The 21,660-nt window shown below is 39.8% G+C and overlaps 1 protein-coding gene and 1 long non-coding RNA gene across 5 annotated transcripts; one reads left to right on the forward strand and one right to left on the reverse strand.

Moving 5' to 3' along the window:
• Positions 1-1,203: 1,203 nt before the first annotated feature.
• On the forward strand, positions 1,204-19,693 carry khsrp (KH-type splicing regulatory protein). 4 transcript variants are annotated; one of them, XM_061830683.1, is made up of 19 exons: positions 1,455-2,301; positions 2,374-2,525; positions 4,877-4,979; positions 5,056-5,109; positions 5,192-5,228; positions 5,307-5,371; positions 5,468-5,539; positions 5,647-5,704; positions 8,919-9,066; positions 13,055-13,153; positions 13,242-13,343; positions 13,577-13,679; positions 13,831-13,955; positions 14,952-15,242; positions 15,322-15,431; positions 15,533-15,621; positions 16,980-17,180; positions 17,306-17,490; positions 18,884-19,693. In XM_061830683.1, the coding sequence occupies exons 2-19, from the start codon at positions 2,436-2,438 to the stop codon at positions 18,890-18,892; spliced, it is 1,941 nt and encodes a 646-aa protein (XP_061686667.1). In that variant the 5' UTR covers positions 1,455-2,301; positions 2,374-2,435; the 3' UTR covers positions 18,893-19,693. The 4 variants fall into 4 exon arrangements, with proteins under 4 accessions (XP_061686668.1, XP_061686669.1, XP_061686667.1 ...); XM_061830684.1 differs by lacking the exons at positions 1,455-2,301; positions 2,374-2,525 and adding an exon at positions 1,204-1,344; XM_061830685.1 differs by lacking the exon at positions 2,374-2,525 and having other exon boundaries at positions 1,454-2,301.
• LOC133506493 (uncharacterized) lies at positions 1,258-8,401 on the reverse strand. The gene is made up of 3 exons (XR_009796507.1): positions 8,230-8,401; positions 8,097-8,161; positions 1,258-1,397 (listed from the first exon to the last, which is right to left on the reverse strand). It is a non-coding gene; the product is annotated as an uncharacterized LOC133506493 (long non-coding RNA).
• Positions 19,694-21,660: the final 1,967 nt, after the last annotated feature.

The raw sequence follows: 21,660 nt of genomic DNA on the forward strand, positions 1-21,660 counted from the left end.
TCCAAATAACTGCAAGAGGATTTTTCAGCATTTTCTTCTTTCACAGGTGTAATGTAGAGGAGCTAGATGACTGCCGAGAGCATGCTTCCAGGGTTTGAAGGTCACTGCAAAATTGTTTTTACAGTTTGTGGAATAAGATGTCTTAAGAAAATGGAGTAAACACTGGGTCTCATTAAACAAAGGCTATTAACACAACTCGAAAACAGCTATCATTCAAATAATAGACATATTTGAATAATTGTGAATAGTGGATTTACAAGCAAACCTCCAAAAGATTACATTTGAGCAAGTCATATCTGGAGATGATGTCACAATACTCACTTCTAGAATGTTGATGAGCCTGTAAGAGAGTTTGGGTTAGCTTTTTTAAATAAAAAGAAAAGAGAACATTCAATTGCCTTATGGCCTTTACAGTACATCAACAATCCTAGAATACAAAGATGAAAATTAACTCGTTTAATAGTAGATCTTTTTTATATTTCCAATGAATATCTGTAGCAATTTTTTTCATTTTGTGTATTTTTGTCTGTTTAATGTACTGTATTAAAAATTTCATGATAGATGTCACATGTATGCCCACTTACCATGAAGCTCTGTTCCACTTGTGGCGACAGCCTGAATTTGTGAATCTGTATAGTGTATCACTAACCTGCACTTCCATAACATGTTTGTGATACAAACATTTGTATGAAAACATCTCTAGGCTGTAATTTTAAAAAATGAAATCAAATCTCTGAACATTTAAATGCACATGTCCAATTACAATAGGAATATCTTTTGCGGCAGCATGGGAGAACATTTGTAGAGTGTGGGCCTCACAGTTCTGAGGACCGAGTTCAAATCCAAGTCCCGCCTGTGTGGCGTTGACATGTTCTCCCCATGCCTGTGTGGATTTTCTCCCAGTCCTGTGGTTTTCTCCCGCGTCCCAAAAACATGCATTCATTGGAGACTCTAAATTGCCATTAGCTGTGATTGTGAGTGTGCCTGTTGTCTGTCTCTATGTGCCCTGGGATTGGCTGCTGACCAGTTCAGGGTACACCCTGCCTCCTGCTCGATGATAACACGATTGGCTCCAGCACTCACATGACCCTTGTGAGAATTAAGCAGCTCGGAAAATGGATGGATGGAATATCTTTTCCACAATTTACTGCCTAACGAGCAGCTTGAACTGCAGATTTCACAACAGTTGTTTGATCCATGAATGGGACAATACCTTTCCTGGTTCAGTACTTATCCTCATGCTGTTTGCATTTTGACATCACGAGAACAAGATGACACCCAACAATTGATCAAAGATACCTCACCATTGCGATGCTTCAAAGAGGATGTTCCCAGAGGGAAGTGGTGGGTGAGCTTTGAGTGTCACAGGGTGTCATCAGCAGGTTACAACAGTGAAACTGGAAGAGTCACAGAAAGGCACAGAAATGGACATTGAAATACGGTGTATTGGTTGATTTGTGGAACGTAAGCCTGCTATGTATTTTACCGTGCAGCTACTTGTTAAGAGAAAAACGAGCAAGCAAAAAGTATTTGCACATTGAACACTAGGATATGTTCATTCAAGTTTACAGAAGTTTAAATTTAGTTCCCTTGTAAAAGTCATAATGCATTGTTGGTTCATTCTGAAATTTCACCCAATGACTATTTGAACTTTATAAAAAGTGTATACAGTATTAACTGTGAATTACTTTCGTATAGGAATAGTCACGAGGCACGAGAATCCACACATCTCTGCAGTGCTTAACGTTTTTCATTTGTTTTATATTTATGGCCTAGAAATAATTCAACCGACTTTTCTACCCCATTTTAACTGATATGGAATAAACAAGACAGAAATTAGACTCACAATTAGTTCAAAGTTACAATTACAATGGTGCTGCTGAAAATTATTCAATTCCACTTAATTTGTCACAAAACTATTTCTTCTTTACAAATATAACTGTTCATCTATGCCACTGATGTATGATTTGTGGCTTTTTTTAAGTAAACTGAGTCAATATTTTTATTTGTATATTCATACTTTTGTAAAAAAAAAAAAAATGTTTCGTGCTGTGCCGTAAGATTTTTCTAACATCATAAATGTGCCTTGACTCAATTAAGGTTGGGAAACTTCGTTCAGCAGTGCTGGTGGGATCTGTGGGTTCCACTCCAGTCCGGGAGGTGGCGCGGGTTTATTGGGGTTTAACATCTCATCTCAAAGCATCGGAAAAGCTGAGAAAATGCCTGACAAAACCGGACCGGGGAGGGTCGAGAACATCGTACATTGATTGGTTATTTTAAGCAGGGAACTTTGCCGGCGTGGTAAGCGGTCTCTTTCGCATTAGCGTTCTTGTTTCGCTCAACACCAGCTTTGGCCTTCCCGCTTGTGCGCAGCCCTACCCGGCCAAAGCCACCTGGCCTACCCCTCTTGTGTCGTTCTCTTCCTTGTGCTCACCATGTCCGAATTCGGCTCCTTGCCGACTAACGGCGTCGCCGCTGCAACAAAGAAAGATAGTTTTGCGGACGCCATGGAACGAGCCAGACAGGTAAACAAAAAGTGTTGATACACTGAAGAATGCAAATGGCGAATGGTTTAGCTTTTAGTGGTAGCAGCTAGCTCGATTATCCTTGTCGCTAGCTTCTATTGGCTAACTAGCTTAGAGTGCGATGCAACCGGCGGCGAGGGAATCCTGTTGTAAGGCATTGCCACTATTGTGAACTGAGTCAATTTGGGCTATTGTCTTTTGAGTATAGCTGTTGTGAACCCCAGAATCCTAACGTTGCCGTTTTATGCTTCATCCAGCTCTCGTAGTTTGGTCATATGAGCTTAAATCAGTATTATTCTACTTTAGGCACTAAATGAAGTGAATATAACCGTTAGTCTGACTGACAACTCTCAGCGCGGCTGAATTCAATATACCCATTGACTGCTAGTGTTCACTCAATTATCCAGTGTTTGTCTTTTGCAACTGTTAAAATATGTATTTCTTTATTTTTTCCCCCCCAATGAGAAGTTAAAAACCGGGACCAACTAAGTTTATAACAGAAAACAAAATGTTCATTGAAGGAAATAGATTGGAGAGTGTGGTGATGGGAGATTTAGAAAATCATATCATGTTTGAGTCAAAATTGATCCTGTAATTCTTAATTTTCAGGCATTTATACCATTTTGGAGCAAGTCTAAATGCACTGAACAGCCATTGTATGGAGTATTTCCCAAATGAGCTACTGAATCTTCTCATTCATCCTGGTTGTTGGATTCTCAAACTATTAACTAAATTACAGATGGACTGTTCAAGTTATTTCAAGGACTGATACATGCCTATGTATTGTTCTTAATCTTAATAGATGGGAAATAAAGGGATAAATCAGGCATTTAAGAGTTTTGGTCAATTTGTGTGTTGTGTGCTCTGATATACTCAACACATAACACCTCACAAAGATCCTGTTTCATCACTGGTTTAAAAAAAAAAAAGGCAGAAATCTTGATGACACACACCTACAGGAACAATGATTTGTGAATCCTTTTCGACTGGTATTCAATTGAATGCAGTACACACAAAAAAATGTTCAAACTGATGAATGTTGGTGGATTTTTTTTTTCTTGAAAATCTTCCATTTTCTTAAGCTGATCCAAGGCCAGGTCGGAGGGACATAGGCTTTCTCTGGGACCCCAGACTTCCCTCTCCCCAGCCTCTTCATCCAGCTCTTCCAGGGGGGGTCCCGAGGTGTTCCCAGCTCAGCCGGGAGACTTAGTCCTGTATGTCATGGGTTGTTCCTGGGATCTACCCCCGGGGGGAACTATTGGTTTTCTGTTCCATTGTTCCCTCACTTGTGAACATGACCGTGAGATACTTGAGCTCCTCATTTGGGGCAGGATCTCATGCCCAACTTGGAGAAAGTGCTCCACCCTTTTTCGACTGAGGAACATGGTATCAAATTTGGCAGTGCTGATTTTCATTTCAACCGCTTCATACTGTGATGTGAGCTGTTCCAGTGAGAGTTGGAGATCACAGATTGGTTACACCTACAGAAATCTACAATCAGCAAAAAGCAAAGATGCAATAACCCCCCCCACCCACACACACACACACACACACACACACACACCTCGGCTGTGCAAAAAATTCTGTCCGTAAAAGTTATGAACAGAATCTGGCTGCCTTGGCAGAGTCCAACCGGTACCGGAACTGAATCTGACTTACTTTCGGCAATGAGTACCAAACCCTGACACTGGTGTTGCGGGTGTCAATCACCATTACCATTAGTCAATCACAATCCTATTAATGGCTTCTTTTCTCAATGCACAATTTTAAATAAGGATTTCATCACTTACAGTCCATAGGAGGAATCTCTGCATGTAAGCGACAAGGCTGAAAAATGCCTGTGACCGTCGATTCTTTAGGCAGCAAAGCATTAAAACTAGCATCATTGTTTCAAGGACATTGCCAAAAAAGCCTGGACTGTTGAGCAAAAGAAGTTGTTCTTCATGCTTGAATTAGACTTCCATTTGCAAAGTTTCAACAATAAGTGTCCTCAGGTCCCAAATGCTTCTGTGTTGTTAAAAGGAAAGGTGTTGTGACACAGTGGTAAACATGCCACTAGCCCAGCTTTTTTTGAATGTTTTCCAGCCATCATATTAAAAATGAGTGAATATTTGCAACAACAACAAAAAGATTTATCAGTTTGAACATTGTATATATTTGTTGGTAGTGTACTCAATTGTTGAAAGGCTGAAGAAGGAGTTTCAATCATTGTTCTTGGTTTTAAATCCTGACATGTTCCACCTTCATTATAATCGGTGTTTGTATATTTCTTTACAGTCATCAAAATGCAGATTGTTTTATAGTCTACGAAAAAGTCTCTTGAGTTTTCAAGTGTCTTTCCATCATCCTAGATTGCAGCTAAAATAAGTGGTGAGAGCGGTCACATGCCAAGCAACAATGGAGGAGCTGAGAATTATCCCTTCACTGCACAAAAACGATCCCTCGAAGAACCAGGTTGACAATCAGCTCAAAACTTCCTTTGTCTAATCCTGTTATAATTATTAGTGGCTTACCATTTGCTTTTATTTAGATGAACCAGATGCGAAGAAAGTAGCGTCACAGAATGAAAGAGATTCTTCGTTGTGTACGTTGAATATGCACATTGATTCATAACTGCTGGATATGCTCACTTTCCAGCAACTCAAATATTTCTCCTTCTTTTGCAGCCATTGGAGCTCAATTGGCTGTCCTGGCTCAACAGAAGTATGAATTTATTTTTCTGGAGCTCTGTGATGGAACTCGTGATATACAGTGTATAATTTCTTATCTTACTGCCTACAGTGTGAGACCCTCCACAATGACAATAACAGAGGAGTGTAAGGTGCCTGATAGCATGGTTGGTCTTAGTAAGTCCGTTAATTTTAATCTCCTAAATCATCTAAGAGGTATACTATTGTTCTCTCCTACAAATGTACAACCCAAAATGTCTTTTTTCCCTTCAGTCATTGGCAGAGGAGGTGAACACATAAACAAAATACAACGGGACTCTGGCTGCAAGGTCCAAATTGCACACAGTGAGTCTCGCAAGTAGCAAGTTGACAACATTGTGCATTTGTCTGTATTATTGTTTTTTGTTTTGTTTTTTTTCTTTGTATTTCCATACGTTTCCGTATTATTCCAGACAGTGCTGGTCTTTCGGAAAGAGGTGTTTCTTTGACAGGTCCACCGGAGGCCATACAGTAAGTTCAGCTTCATATTTAAAATTTTTTTTCGGGAGCCATTCTAATCTACAAGCAGGTTTCATTTATTGTACGCTGAAGATTTTCATTCTAATATACCACTGTCACTTAGAGGTTATGAAAAACGTGTAGCTTACACTTTTGTTCCAATGTGACGTGTCCTCATGATGGGATATTTTTCACAGTTGTTCTCATAAGTTATTATACCCTGGCAGAATTTGTACAATTAAATATTTCACTTGGCTCTTCCTGTTTTCCCTAAATAATTGCACCAATCTTACAAATTCCCCCTAGGTAATGAAACGTGAGCACACCCCTTTACTCATTTAGTAAATAAACGTAGTGATGTGAATTTCAAAAACAAGTGTTCAAATATGGTTTAACAAGGAGAATGATAATTTGGGGAAAAAATACAGAATACTTCATTTAAAATCAGAGGCAAAATCATCCATTGAATAAAAAAAACTGCATTTTATATTGGGAGAAGGAATTTCCAGGATCTTGTCTACTTTGGGGGTACGCATAACACACACACACAAAAGTACGTGTATGTGTAATCTGATCCTCAAAGCATAGTTTCCACACATGATTGTGTCTTCACTGTCAAAACTATCAGGTCCCCAAAGTCCTCTGTCAAAGGACAAAGGTTTTAAAATTATTCCTTTAACTCTGGGACTCCTTTACTACCACATTTGCCGTTTCAAAGTCATTATTAGGTCATGGTTTTTGGGGCCAATCAGTGAGTTTAAAAAAAAAAAAAAAATACCAATCACAAGACGATGTAATGTCTGTCTATTCATTTACTGCATATAGAGTGGCCTCCATAATTATTGGCACAATTAAGATGTGTTAAAAGCCTTAAAATAAATTATTTATAGCAGAAGAATACTGTCACACTGAAATTTTAGGAAAATGTAACCTTCAACTCAAATGAATTGTAAAATAATCTATCTTTTGTATTCAAATATACTGTGTACGATGGCGTTCCAGAGTAAATGTCTTGCAGACCTGATCAGTGGAAACATTGATCAGATTGGTGAATTATGAGATTAAAGACAATCACCTGATAAGCATAAAATCGTAAATATCAGCCAATACTGATCAGGCTGATAAGTTCGTTGTAAAGTCTACTGATTATATACCATATATACTGGTCTTAAATCAATAAATGGAATGCAGAATGCCTCTTCTACTTTTTGCATCCGGCACCTTTCAGACTTTGAATCTTGTGTGCGCTGTGGTGTAACACAAGGCAAACGGCAAATCCACTTGTTCCCGTCCTTTTATATATGTTGTATGATTTAACGATGTCACGATGATTTGTGTGGGATTTGTTGGTAGAAATTGTTCGGGTAGTTGCATTTTTTTTGGGGGGCTTTCCAAGTGAAAGTGGAATATGTGACCGTGGATAGCCAAAGTCAATTGACAGGTGAATAAATGTGGTCTGCTATGGGTGCCGAACAAGCAATCCAAACTACATGTTTTGAGAAAGACTTGGGAAGAAAGCATTGGATACAGAGGCAGAAGCTAAAATGAGATGTGGTGCCAACTAGTTTTCCTACGACCATCAGGATCTCAACCCCCAGCAAGAAATCCAAATATCGCAGATGTGCAGTCAAGAGTTGAGGTTTTCCTTCTATATACCAAATTTTCCATATGACAGAGCGCACCAGTATCATCTGGGCTTCCCCATGTGCTTCAGAGACATAGTACTTTTTGTGTATGTAAACATTTGACCTTGAACAACTTCATTATTGTGGGATTTAACAAAATGAATTTTTGGTGATCCTGACTAACCTGAACCAGCAGAGCTATAGTCTGGTTTGACTTCAGACAGTGAGTCAAAAATGAAACATTTTTGCAAAGTGGATGTAAACCTCAGGCTTCGGCTGTACTGTGTAACCATATTGTATTGTATTGTATGTAAAAGCTTGTCCTGTTACTGACATTTATATGACTATCATGCATTTAGTTGTGCTAAAAAATATTGTCACCCCTGGGGTGCCATTATTTCATTATATTCACTATATAAAAAGGTGTGCTTTTTAACAGTCACCTCAAGCCAGTAGTGGTACTTTAAAAAAAAAGTCTGTCACTGAAAGGTTTACCAAAGTTTAACGTGTGGCCACAACACGCTTCGTGTGTGAAGGAGTTGACTCGCTGTCTTTTTTTTTTTTTTTTTTTCTCAATCAGAATTAATGAATGCGAGTTTGTGTAAAACCAGGGGTCATTTACTTACATAGTTATTCGTATTGAAAAAATCTTGAGTGGCTCCATCACTCTGTGGATTTATTCTTGATTGAGAACAGATCCAGCAACGAAGTATTTGTATTGTGTCCAGACTTTTCTACGCTTTCAAACTCTTCCATGTAAATCTCGATGACTTACTCACCAGATACATGTGTAGATCCAGTTGTCCAAGACAAGTGGATGCTGGTTAATAGTCCAATTTCTTATCTGCGAAAACATCGACTTCGGCATCAAATATGAGTCCTCTATGCCAAGTGTCTCATTTTTCCACATACCTTCGTTTATCACCTTCTAAATGTTTAATGATATCGGGCAAAACTCAGGGCGTCGTGCTATAAGATATTTTCGTGCCATCTCCAACCGACTTAGCATTGAAGAATGCTATGTTAGACTGTCAATATGCCCAGTCATGTGACTTCGGTGACGTGAATGCACGAGCTCTATATAGGAGCTGTTACACAAGTAGGAGTTACACAAACTGTACAATGTGATATTGTAACAAGTTAAATAATACATTACATCATAGCACATGGTGAATAAAAAGTCCATAAAAGGCATGTGAGCGGATATTCTCTAAAGTGAGGATAAGTGGTATGGATATTGATGGATGGATCTAAAGGCATTGATAGTTTGAAATTCCTTTTTATCTATTTATTTTTTAAAGATCTACTAGGTGTCAGTAATCCGCAACATAAGCTTTATTTGCTTAAACTACCCAAAACTAATTTGTGCGATGGGAAGACAAACCACATGGGGCAACAGTAATCTTTTTTTTTTTTTTTTTTTTTCCCCCTTGCGCTGGTTGGTTGGAAAAGCCCCATATGTGATCAAATACTGCCCTGTTATGAATATTCAAGTATTAATAATTAAATTACTTTTTGTGAGCATAGGTAATTTTTCTGCATGAAACATTTGCAGCTTTCCTTATTATCAGGTCATACATGTACGCTTCATTTTTTTTCAGGAAAGCGAAGGCGCTCATAGATGAAATAATATCAAGGGGACACGATTCCCCCAACGGACAAACAGGTTCCATGCAGGAGATGGTCATCCCTGCAGGCAAGGCTGGCCTTATTATAGGCAAAGGAGGAGAGACCATTAAGCAGCTACAGGTTTGTAAAATGGCCAGAAAGCATTGAACTCGTTTGAAGAAGTGTGGGGAATATTACAAATTCTCTTGAACATGTTTTGGAACTTCCAAGGTCCAACATAAGCATGTTGCTGCCATCGAACCCAAAACTGTCCAATTTTAATTTCTTAATTTCTTCACCTAACGTGGGTCTACTAGCACTATGACAAGTGGCAGGAACACAACTGAGACCAAGAAGGTTGATGTGGAAGTTACATTTTGAAACACAGACCTTAAATGATGAGCTGCATTATAAATATGGATTAAAATTAATTGAAATTCTAACGGGGTACATCCATCCATTTTCTGTACTGCTTATCCTCACTAGGCTCTCCTAGTCTAGCCCAGCTATTTTTAGGTGAGAAGCAGGGGATACCCTGAACTCATTGTCAGCTAATCCCAAGAGACCTCAACCATTAAAACTTACATTCACACCGATGAGCACTTTAGTCTTCAGTCAACCTACCTCGCATGTTTTTGAGATATGGGAGGAAACCAGAGTACTCAGAGAAACTGGAGGCAGGCATGAGAGAACCTGCAAATGAGAATTGGCTCCAATGGCCAAGTGTGTAAAAACACAGGGAATTTTTCTCTGGCAGTCGGCGATGCTGCCCTGGTACGACATTCAGAACAAAGAACAAGGAACAATGTAGCAACAAAAACAAAGAACAAGAGACATTTCTCTTTATAGGAACCATTCCATATAAGACATGCAAGATCTAAAATCTGTATAGATAAGTGTGGTAACAATGTCAGTTCTGCAAATGTAGCAGTTTAAAGTGATGAATCGTGCCGTCTACCAAAAAAAAAAAAATATATATATATATATATATATATATATATATATAATAAAATACTAATTGGACCAGCAGGATGTGATCAACTGTCCTAACATGGCACAAGGCAGAAAAATAGGTTCGCTGATCAAGACTTTAATGACTTAATTGCCAGAGGGGAAGAAACTGTTCGAATATCTGCTACTTTTGACTTTCATTGATCAGTAGTGTTTTCCCAACGGAAGGAGCTGGAAGAGCTGGTGGCCAGGATGTGGAGGGTCCGAAAGGATCCTGCCTGCTCTGGACGTAGTTCGCGTTGCGTGGAAGTCCTCTATAGTGGGTAGCGTGGTGCCGACAATCAGTTCAGCGGTTGTGACTTTGATGGAGGTACACAGTGCTGATTGGATGACCGCTGTGTAGAACTGTCTCAGCAGCTCTTGTGACAGGCCGTGCTTTCTCAGAAGCCGCAAGAAGTACATCCTTTGCTGGGCTTTTTTCAGGATGGAGTTGATGTTCGTCCCCCACTTAAGGTAATCTGAGACTATAATTTCCAAGAACTTGAAGGTCTTGACGGTTGACACAAGACAGTTGGACAGCGTCAGGGGCAGCTGTGGTGAAGGATGCCTCCTGAAGTCCACAATCATCTCCACAGTCTTTAGAGTGTTCAACGCCAGGTTGTGTTAACCACACCAAAGCTACAGTCTCACCACTTCCTGTTGATACGCAGACTCGTTGCCGTCTTTGATGACGGTGCTGTCATCTGCGAACTTCAGGAGTTTGACACTCAGGTGCAATGAAGTGCAATCGTTCGTGTAGAGCAAGAAGAACAGAGGGGAGAGGATACAACCTTGGGATTTACCCTGTGCTGATAGAGCGCATGGATGAGATGATGTCACCCAGCCTCACCTGCTGTGTCCTGCCCGTCGGGAAGTTGTAAATCCACCGGGAGATGGCAGACGAGATGCTGAGCTGGAGAGGTTTGGAGGATAGGAGTTAAGGGATGATGGTTTTGAACGCAGAGCTGAAGTCCACGAACAGGATCCTCGCATAGGTAGCCTCGCTGTCAAGATGTTTAAGGATGAAATGCAGACCCATGTTGATGGCATCATCCGCAGACCTGTGAGCTCCATAGGCAAACTGCAGTGTGTCTAGTTGGGGACCTGTGACGCTCTTGGGGTGGTTTTAGTCAGCTGATTTCTAGTGCGATTGTAGTGGGCCCTGTCCCCACTGCGATATGCAATCTCTTTAGCCTGGTGGAGTTGCCTAAGTCTGGCTGAAAACCATGGCTTGTGTTTACTGAATGTGCAAAAGGATTTTGTTGGTACACACAACCTTCACAGAAACTGACACATGCGGTTACAATATCCATGTATTCACCTAGGCTGTGCACTGAATTTTCAAAGACACTGCAGTCTGTACAGTCAAAGCAGCTTTGAAGTTTTAATTTGGCCTCGTTGGTCCACTTTTTAACAGATTTTACTAAAGGCTTTGCACATTTAAGTGCTTGCCTGTATGTAGATATTAAGTACAGCAAGTAGTGATCAGAGGAGCCAACGGGTGTGCGAGGAATTGCACAATTTGAATTTTTGATGGATGTATAACGATGATCTAGAGCAGCGGTCGGCAACCTTTGACACCGAAAGAGCCATTTGAACCCGGTTTCCACGGAAAAGAAAACACTGGGAGCCGCACATCTAAAATGAAGAAAAAAAAAAAAAACTTCTACTACTTTACCGCAGCATGTTTCTCCATTGGCTTTGCCGGGCTTGAAAGTCGCTCAAAATAGACGGCGTTTCAGCGGGTATACCCGCTTCCGCAGTGTGACGTCTATTTTGAGCGACGAAAAAATAATATCAAATAATTTAATTAATATTTTAATATTTCAAGATCACAATCTTCAAATTTAGAACTAAAATAATATAAAAACTAACACAAATAAAACGCACTTCAATTAAATACAAAAAAAAAATGTTAGTAATTTATTTTCCCAAGCCAATCAGAGCCGCATTATAAGGATGAAAGAGCCGCATGAGGCACCGGAGCCGCGGGTTGCCGACTGCTGATCTAGAGTGTTAATTGCCCTCGTTCCACATTTAACGTGTTGCTTCTGTTTAGGGAGTTCGTGGTTAAATTTAGCTGTGTTAAAATCTTCTCAGATAATGAGCAGCGATTCTGGATGTTTTTTCTCAATCTCGTTTATCTGCTCGGCGAGCGTTAGCAGTGCACACAGATGGCTGGGATTTAAAGCCTGGTCCTCAGGACTCTATGGAGGTCTCAGTAGCCAAAATATCTAGGATCTTCAATTCTACAGAATCCATCATCTGATTTTGAGAGTTCTTGCTGGTTGAAGTGGCCATTACAACTAATCATAGCATTTTGACAGACCGTATTATTTGGGATATACTGTCACGTTGCTACTGTTATGTTTTACAGATTGACAAAAGGATAGAAAATGGCTTACTCTTTGACAAAGTAATGTTTGTAAGTGGCTCAAACATTTTTGGTTTCCTGAAACAGGATGCCTTTATAGATACAAAAATTCTACCTGACCCAGTGATACATTTATTATATATGACACAAGTGTAAATTAAGTTAACCATTGTAAAAATAATAAAATGCACAATTTTCACAAGTGACCAAATGTATAGCAGCTCGCCATTCGCTCTGTGGCAAGATCTTCTAGATATTAGCATTAATGAACTCTTTTCCCTGGACCTACTCAAGGCTACCTACTGGATTATCATGACATCATCTCTTGCTGGACTGGTATTGAAATATTTAGTCTCTCAGATATTCAGTCATAATTTTAATCCTTGTGCATCTGCATCGTTAAAGATTTTGAGACAGACTGTGGACACGTTCTGTTTTAAATAGAAAATTGTAGCAAACTGAACATAAAACTATTACTAAATGTGATCTGTCTTGACAAACTGTACAGAGCAGTCATATACACAGTTAAAAATACAATGGCTTCTGAACAGCACAAAGATCTGGTCTGTGACTGAGTTTTTTTTTTTTAAAAAATACGGATTCTTAAGGGTTTAATTTTCTGGCGTCATGCAGTATTTGTTTCATTTTACAGACACATGGGAAGCTTTTTGCAAATTTACATATTGTGAAATTAGAGGAATTCAAATTTATAGGTTCCACTCAATTATTCAGCTGCGTTTCTAACATTCTTTTGCAACTTTGAAGGAACGAGCTGGAGTTAAAATGATACTTATTCAAGATGCATCCCAGCCGCCAAACGTAGATAAACCACTACGCATCATTGGAGACCCATTCAAAGTGCAGGTACTTCAAAGTGCTACAAGATCATAGAAACATGCTTGCTTTCTTGAGTTTTTGCAAGTCGTTAACTTGGTTTGTTGCTGTTGTGCAGCAAGCTAAGGAGATGGTCAATGAGATTCTACGAGATCGGGAGCAGACTGGTTTTGGTGACAGGAATGAATATGGCTCAAGAATGGGAGGTGGTGGCATTGATGTAAGTGTGATTTGACTTGAGATTTGGATAAACTTCTTAAATGAAGCTAATTATATCGGGGGGAAAAAAACTAATGGAAAGATTCTGTTCCTCAACGCACTTGTATTATTTCTTTTACTGTTATATTTTTGTCTTATTGTAACACAGTGGTTACATTTTAATCATTTTGCGCAAGAAACATTTGACTAATTTATTCACAGGAAACCCTAAAATTGATCTTGAAATTTTTTCAGATTGGTGTTCCTCGCCATGCAGTGGGGGTCATAATTGGACGAAGTGGAGAGATGATTAAAAAGATACAGAGTGATGCTGGAGTGAAGATACAGTTTAAACCAGGTGATGTGTTGCACACGTCCATGTAAAATTTTGTATACTTAGTTTTCCTTCCAAAGTTTGCCTTTTTTCCTGCTCTCTCAATGTTTGCTTTTTAAAGTACACATTCAGCACTTTTATTTATTTTACTAAAAGTTACACACTCACCTTTTAGATGATGGCACCGGTCCTGAAAAAATAGCTCACATTACTGGTCCTCCTGATCAGTGTCAACATGCTGCCTCCATCATCACAGACTTGCTACGAAGTATCCGTACCAGAGATGATATGGGTGAGGGGGTAAGTTTGCAGTAAGCTGAGGGAACCTCTTTTTTTTTTTTCTTTCTTTTTTTTCCCCCGCTCCCCCAAGACTCTACTTAAACCAGTATCAATGCTGATGCTCTTAGTGTACTCTGTAAAAATGTAATTACACTGATATCACCAGCCTGTCATAAAACTTTCAGGTAGCATCCACTTCACTTGTTTGGAGATACACAGTACTTTTAAGATAAATGCAGATAACAGTTTTAGGCAAGTTTATTTGTTCTTTGTGTTCTACTCTGCTCTGGTGGCAGCTGTCCTGTGAGTGTTTGCATCGCGTTGTCCAGTAAGCACAGTCTCTCCAGCCCCGTCATCTGCTCCATGTTGCTCAGCTTTGGCCAAGCCAGCTGCACTCCTTCCACAAAACCGTGGCAAAGGAGGACTTGCCTGTGGGCAAGCGTGCTTTACTTCAAGTATCAGGTGTCCTGTCACAGTTTCACTTTGTAAATTGTTGTATTCTCAGGTATCAATCTTGCACATTTTTTTACTCCTTTTTGTAGTTGACAGAGGTAGCATTGAATCTGCATTCCTACTTTATAGCCAATAGATTTTTTGCTTCTGTCCCTCTTCTATATACTCTTTTAAATAACCCCATCAGTGTTGAAACAGAGACCTTTAAATTCCCTTATGTTCCAGTGTACATTTAACTTAATGTAGCCAGACTAGACTGGGGGGGCATTGAATGTTAAAATGTCAGTCATGACAAGTTGTTACTCCAATGTTTTTGTTTATTTGTTTTTTGGGTGAAACTTATGCCATGTTCAACAAAAGTTTGTGACTAATATTTGGCTAAAATAAAACAATCATCAAATTTGAAAGAAATGGTATTATCAAGTATCTGTACTGGCTATTGCAAGTACTCAAATGTAAATACTTTTTGAATGATGCCACTCAAAAGAAGTGCTATCAGGGAAATCTCTTTTTGAATCTGATGTTTAGTCCTCTGCAGTTTTACTTATAGTTTTTGTTCCACAGGGTCCTCCTGGTCCAGGGATGCCACCTGGAGGACGGGGACGGGGTAGAGGCCAGGGCAACTGGGGTCCTCCGGGGGGAGAGATGACTTTCTCTGTTCCTGCTCACAAATGTGGACTTGTTATTGGCAGAGGAGGAGAAAATGTCAAAGCCATTAACCAGCAAACTGGTGCGTTTGTTGAGATGTCACGTCAGCCGCTACCAGATGGGGACCCAAATTTCAAAATGTTCATAATCAGAGGTTCCCCGCAACAAATAGACTATGCAAAGCAACTTATAGAAGAAAAGATAGAGGTACATTAAAGGGTTCTTCGGCTTGCCAATTGCTTGATGGGCTCACGTCCAACAATTTACTGATAAAGTGCTTATCCAGGCCCCATTGTGTCCTGTGGGTGGCGGTCCAGGTCCGGGAGGCCCTGGTGGTTCCATCAACCCCTATAACCCTAACCCTTATAACGCTGGACCTCCTGGTGGTTCACCCCAGTATGTAAATCTTTGACATTTGGAATTGTTTTAATTTTTTAGCCCTGGATTAAACAATTTGATGAGTTAAACCACTTGAGTTTTTGTATCTGTCTTTACAGTGGTGGTGCACCAGGTGGTCCCCAGTACTGTGCTCAGAGTTGGGGGAATAGCTACCAGCAATGGCAGACCCCAGGGCAACATGACCCAAGTGAGTACCCAAAATGATTCGTGCAGTGAAGTGGTGTACTGAGAAAGTGAAGAAATAATGTGTTCCTCGCTGAACTTATCGTTTCTGATGCGTGATACACAAATGAACCGTTTTTGTTGAGTTTCTTCGTTTGTGAGCGATGTACTACTACAATGAGTCCTTTGCTCAAGGAACAACATACTACGACGAGAATGTACTTGAGTGATTATTAACCGCAAGTCATCCTCACGGGATAGCTTTCACCAGCAGCAGTTTCTTCAAGCTAATGGCTAAAGTTGAGTCAGTGAAGCACATGAAAACCAGCACATACTTAAAATGTATTTAAATATATATACACATCATTCACTTTCTCTAATGGTATGAAGCATTTTTTTCATTACACATTCAATTCATATAGTGCTTCATAAGACAGACTTTCCACTAATTGAATGACAAAGACTGCTAAAGTTTGATTTATTGATGGAAATCTTGCAAGAAAGAATGTGCCTTTTATAGCAGGACGACAGCGAGACGAATATCTAAAAAGGAAGCACATAGTGGGTGATTCCATTTCTGATGAAGTCATCGCCAGTCATGTAGCTATTTGCCCCCTTTCTGATTTGTTTTTTTTCTTTTGTATATCAGAAACACAGGCAACCCAAGGAAATACAAAATGCAGTTTTCAAATTGCCCCCTGAACCTAATAATGGGTTGTGCCAACCTTAGAAGCAATGCCAGTACCATTTTAAACTTTCTGATCAGCCCAAAAATAATATGTACATTCAGATGGTCGTGAGGTCGGCCACGAGCCTTAATCCACCCTTTCCATTTATCTAAATTAGGCTTTGGGGTGGGAAAGAGCAACAGATATTCTCCCATTAATCTCTCTGGATAGCGCTCGTCTCCAGTAAACTTTCCCCAACCAAATCGAAGGACATTATTTCCGGATCGGATACAAACAGGACTATACAATCACAATTCAGAGGCTTAAAGTAAGCAAGTGCTCTCTTTGTTTGTGGGTACAAGATCCCAGATGTGGATAGCATGGGTGGAGTTCAGAAAATGACACTGATTGGTCAAAAGGGAGCTGTCAATCATTCTTACGGATCCTTTCTGTGTGTGTGTGTGTGTGTGTGTGTGTGTGTGTGTGTGTGTGTGTGTGTGTGTGTGTGTGTGTGTGTGTGTGTGTGTGTCTGAGAGCTGATTAGTTGACTGAATAATCAGAGACTAATCGACTGTCAAAATAATCACTTTTGGAATCACTAGTGTGGATCTGGTCTGCGATGCAAAACGTTTGGGGCACCTGACCTGGTCTGGTTACCAAAAAATGTATCCTTCACAATTTACTGAACTGATCATCCAATCTCTCCTGCTTTCAGATAAGGCAGCAGCAGACCCGAATGCAGCATGGGCAGCCTACTATGCACAGTACTACGGTCAGCAGCCAGGGGGGTCTATGGCAGCACAAACCCCAGCAGATCCTGGAGCAGCGGGGGATCAGAACCAAGCAGCACAGACTGCTGGGGGTCAGCCAGACTACACGAAGGCTTGGGAGGAGTACTATAAGAAGATGGGGATGGGTAAGTGTATGAAGGAACTATTAGTAACATGTCTAATTGTCACCTTGCATCAAGAAGACAATGGTAGTTTTCCCAAATGAAATTTTGCAATTATTTGCATTTGGTCATTTTTTTCTTTTTTTCAGTTCAGCCTACAGGAGCGCCAGTCGCTGCTCCAGGAGCTGCGTCGGCACCTGCAGGAGGAGCAGCATCTGGAGGCCAGCCAGACTACAGTGCAGCCTGGGCAGAGTATTATAGGCAGCAAGCTGCCTACTATGGGCAGGGAGGGCAGGCCCCTGGACAAGCAGCTCCGCCACAGCAGGGACAGCAGGTATCTTCTGGGACTCCTAAGAATGCTCAAATGGTGGGGGGGTCTTTAAGGTCCCTTTCGATCAGAACTAGGGTTGGGAATCTGGCAGGAGGCCCATGTAATGCGTATCTTGATAGTTAGCAATTAAATTAAAAAATGATACATTTAAGGGCAGAACTAGTCAATACAATTTGATTCGGTATGAAAGTGATAGGATTCTTGATTTGGTGCAGATAAAATGTTGACTTGTTCCCGTTGATGCTAATTATAAACAACCTTGACTTGACTTAACCCAATTCTATACAATGACATTTGTATAACTATTTTCCAACATGTAAAAGCTGTTTTTAGTATTTACATTGAAAATTAGCCTTCAGATCAAATCTCTTGTCTCATATTTATGAAGAATCCAGTGGTATCGAGTGACAGGGAGAAAATGCCAACTATATAATAGCTTTGCGGGAGGGGGGGGGTTTCTGGGCATTTACAACCCAAAAGATCTTGCAAACCGTATAAAAGTACCTCAAATATTATACAGAAAATGCTTTTTTGATTGATGGAAGGAGTTTTAATTGAAGTGATGTAGTGCAGTCATCTCGTTATATCGTGGCTCACTTATGGATTTATTTATTTTTTCAGTGTAGTGCATTTCCACTAATGCAGATCTTCGGTACAGGTAGTGTTACTGGTTGTTTGACTATGTGGAACCAGGGCTCTTTTACTTTGGAGAGTGGGGAAAAAAGAGAGAGGGAAACCTTACCAAGCAATTTCAACTTTCAAACTCTCAAAGTTGCTTAGTAATGCAGTGTACGTGAATGAAAATTAACAAGTCAGAGTGATATATTCCCAAAATAAATTAATAAATACCAACCTAGCCTAGCGTTCAAAATATCTCGTGCTCACACACAGAACATGAAGCGCAATTAAACAGCGTTAGGCTTTTTCTATTACCTGCAATAAAAACGAGTAGCACAAATAATTCTGTGAAGCAACAGCAGGCTCCATGATGGTTCGTGTTGGCCACAATGGCAAGACAGTCACTGTGATGAGTTTAGCCAGCTAATTGCCTCTTTTGCAGCTCGGCATTGGTTGACTCCAGCAGAGCACACATGCCTTTTAAAGGCCTTTGCTTGTGTAGTGTGTGTGTGGATGGTGACCTTGCATGGACAAATAGAATAACAACTCTCTAAGGTATATTGACAATGAATTGAATGAAATTGTATGAAAAACATTTATATAAATAATACAGGAAATGATTTGTTGCTACTTTGCGGGTTTCATCTGTGGCGGGGAGATTTTTGGAACTTAAACCCTGCAATAAACACGGGATTGCGATAATTTTGTAATTTAGTATGTTTGATAGAGCACTCCAATACTTTCATATCACAAATTTCTAATCTATTTCTCTTTCCAGGCGCAGTAATGAAGTCTTGTCCATTTGGATTTTTTTTTTTTTCATCCTTGGGACTTCTGCTGATAGAGATTTCTGTTTTTGGCTTCAAAAATCCAAGGCCATGACTGCACCATCTCCTATTTTAAAATCACATTTGCTAGTTGACTGACTTGTTCCCCCACCATCCCCCACCCCAATGGAATAAGGGAAAAGGTTTTGCTCATCCATTGAAACAACGCACTAATTAACTTAAGAAAGAAGAAATTTAAGATTTTGTTTGCTCCTTATTTCACCCACCTTTTGTCATCTCTGTTTTCAATCTGTGCTCTGAATTAAGGGTATGTTTACTGCAGAAGCTCAACAACAATCACAATCAGGTTAAGTAGTTTCACTTTGCAGTAACCTGTTTTATTTTGAATTCATGTTTGGATTAAAAAACAAATTGGTACTTTTAAATCTCATTTAAAAAATGTCTGTCTGAAATCTCAGTTGTAATTTACCCTATTCTTAATTTTATTCACTGTATTTTTCTTTCAGAAGGTGTGTGTGTGTGTGTGTGTGTGTGTGTGTGTGTGTGTGTGTGTGTGTGTGTGTGTGTGTGTACGTACATGTGCGCCTGTCTGTGCTTCTCAGGTGTGTGTGTGTGTGTAGGGTTGCTGTAAAATGGCACTAGCTCATGTTGGCTGGTTGCATGTGCAGGTGTAGCTGTCTTGCTACATTTACAAGTTGATCAATGGATGTTTTTTTTTTTTTTTTTTGTTCTAATAGACTCATTGTATTTTTTTTACAGCTTGTTTTTAAATACTTAAAAATAAAACATTCAGATCTACATCTTCAGGTTAAGATGAATTAATGAATTTTGCATAACTAAGCAGCTCTATTTAGATTAGAGGGTGTTAAATCTGTTTTCATCACAAACTATCTGTTCGATATTGCCCTCAGGGGGCGAGTTGTAACAGTGAAACCATGCAAATGTATACAATGAAGAAAACAAGTATTTGAACACCTTGCTAGAGTGCAAGTTCTCCCACTTAGAAATCATGGAGGGGTCTGAAATTTTCATTTTAGTTGCATGTCCACTGTGAGAGAGATAATCTAAAAAGAAAAATCCAGAAATCACAATGTATGATTTCTTTTTTTAATTTTTATTTTTTTTATGTTTGTGTGATACAGCTGCAAATACGTATTTGAACAACTGTCTCTCAGCTAGAATGCTGACCCTCAAAGACCTGCTAGTCCACGTCCACTCCATGTATTATTGTGAATCAGATGCACCTGTGTGAGGTTGTTTGCTGCATAAAGACACCTGTCCACCCCATACACCCAGTAAGACTCAAACTTGTAAGATGGCCAAGACCAAAGAGTTGCCCGAAGACACCAGAGACAAAATTGTACAACTCCACACGCATGACAATGACCCGAAGCACACAGCCAGGAAAACCATGGAGTGGCTCCGTAAGAAGCATATCAAGAATCTGGTGTGGCCTAGCCAGTCTCCAGACCTAAACCCAATAGAAAATCTTTGGAGGGAGTTGAAACTCTGTGTTTCTCAGCTACAGCCCAGAAACCTGTCTTATCTAGAGATCTTCTGGATTTTTCTTTTTAGAGTGATGATGAAAATTTCACACCCCTCCATGATTTCTAAGTGGGAGAACTTGCAATATAGCAGGGTGTTCAAATACTAATTTTCTTTACTGTATGGGTGGTTGACTATTAGCTATTTGTAATAAGAAACCCCCTACACAGCAAAAGTGACAGATATTGTATGTTTTTACTATGCAAAATTGAAAGATCTCATTTTAATTGGTCATAATGTTGTTAGAGATCTTGTTTGACAATACAAACTATTTGGTATGGGCATGAAAAGTAGTCAGACCTAGATCTACAATGTTAATTCAGGATAGTCAAAATTAAGCTTTTAAAACTTGTCATGTGATTCAGTTCCTAGGTCCCCACCCTGTTTGTTTATTTATTATTTATTTATTTATTTATTTATGGGGGGGGGGTGTTTACATTTGAAGTCGATCTTAATCAGTCCTCCATCCTTTATACCAACAAATACACACCACCACAGAATTGATCTGTCTGAAGTTTTTCGGTGAGCATTCGGTTGGTTCGGAAGAGGATTGGGAGAATATCATATAAAATGATGAAACCAAAATAGATTTTTTTGAGTGAAAGCTCGGCTGTGTGTTTGTACGAAAAAGAATACTGATTTTCATCCAAAGAACACCCTACCTACTGTGAAGCATGGGGGTGGAGCCATCATGCCTTGGGGATATTTTTCTGCACAGGGGGCAGGATGACTGATCCATGTAAAGGGAAGAATCAATGGGGCCATGTATCGTTAGATTTTGAGCAAGAAACACCAACATCAGCAAGGGCATTGAAGATGAAACCTGGCAAGATCTTTCACCATGGCAATGATCCCAAACTCACCACCCAGGCAATGATGAAGTAGCTTTAGAGGACGCATTTCAAGGTCCTGGAGTGGCCTAGCCAGTCTCCAGATCTCAACCACAGAGAAAATCTTTGGAGGGAGTTGAAAGTCTTGTTGTTCATCAACAGCTCGAAAACATCACTGCTCTAGAGTGTGTGTGTGTGTGTGTGTGGTGTGTGGTGTGTGTGTGTGTGTGTGTGTGCGCGTGCGTGCGTGTGTAGCATTGGGCCAATATATCATAAACAGTGTGAAAACCATGTGAAGATTTATAGCAAACATTTCACCTTTTTCATTGCCCAAAAAGGGTAGCTTAAGTATTGAGATGAACCCTTTTGTTTTTGACTATTCTTTTTTACCA

Source organism: Syngnathoides biaculeatus, chromosome 9 (genome assembly GCF_019802595.1).
Source record: "Syngnathoides biaculeatus isolate LvHL_M chromosome 9, ASM1980259v1, whole genome shotgun sequence".
NCBI lineage: Eukaryota > Metazoa > Chordata > Actinopteri > Syngnathiformes > Syngnathidae > Syngnathoides > Syngnathoides biaculeatus.

What these genes read in the sequence shown, in the direction of transcription:
- khsrp (XM_061830682.1), top strand. Translation starts at nt 2,436, where the DNA reads ATGTCCGAATTCGGCTCCTTGCCGACTAACGGCGTCGCCGCTGCAACA. An exon ending in GCTGTCCTGGCTCAACAGAA is followed by an intron (nt 5,229 to 5,306) that starts GTATGAATTTAT and finishes TACTGCCTACAG; the next exon opens with TGTGAGACCCTCCACAATGA. An exon ending in CCCAGGGCAACATGACCCAA is followed by an intron (nt 15,622 to 16,979) that starts GTGAGTACCCAA and finishes TCCTGCTTTCAG; the next exon opens with ATAAGGCAGCAGCAGACCCG.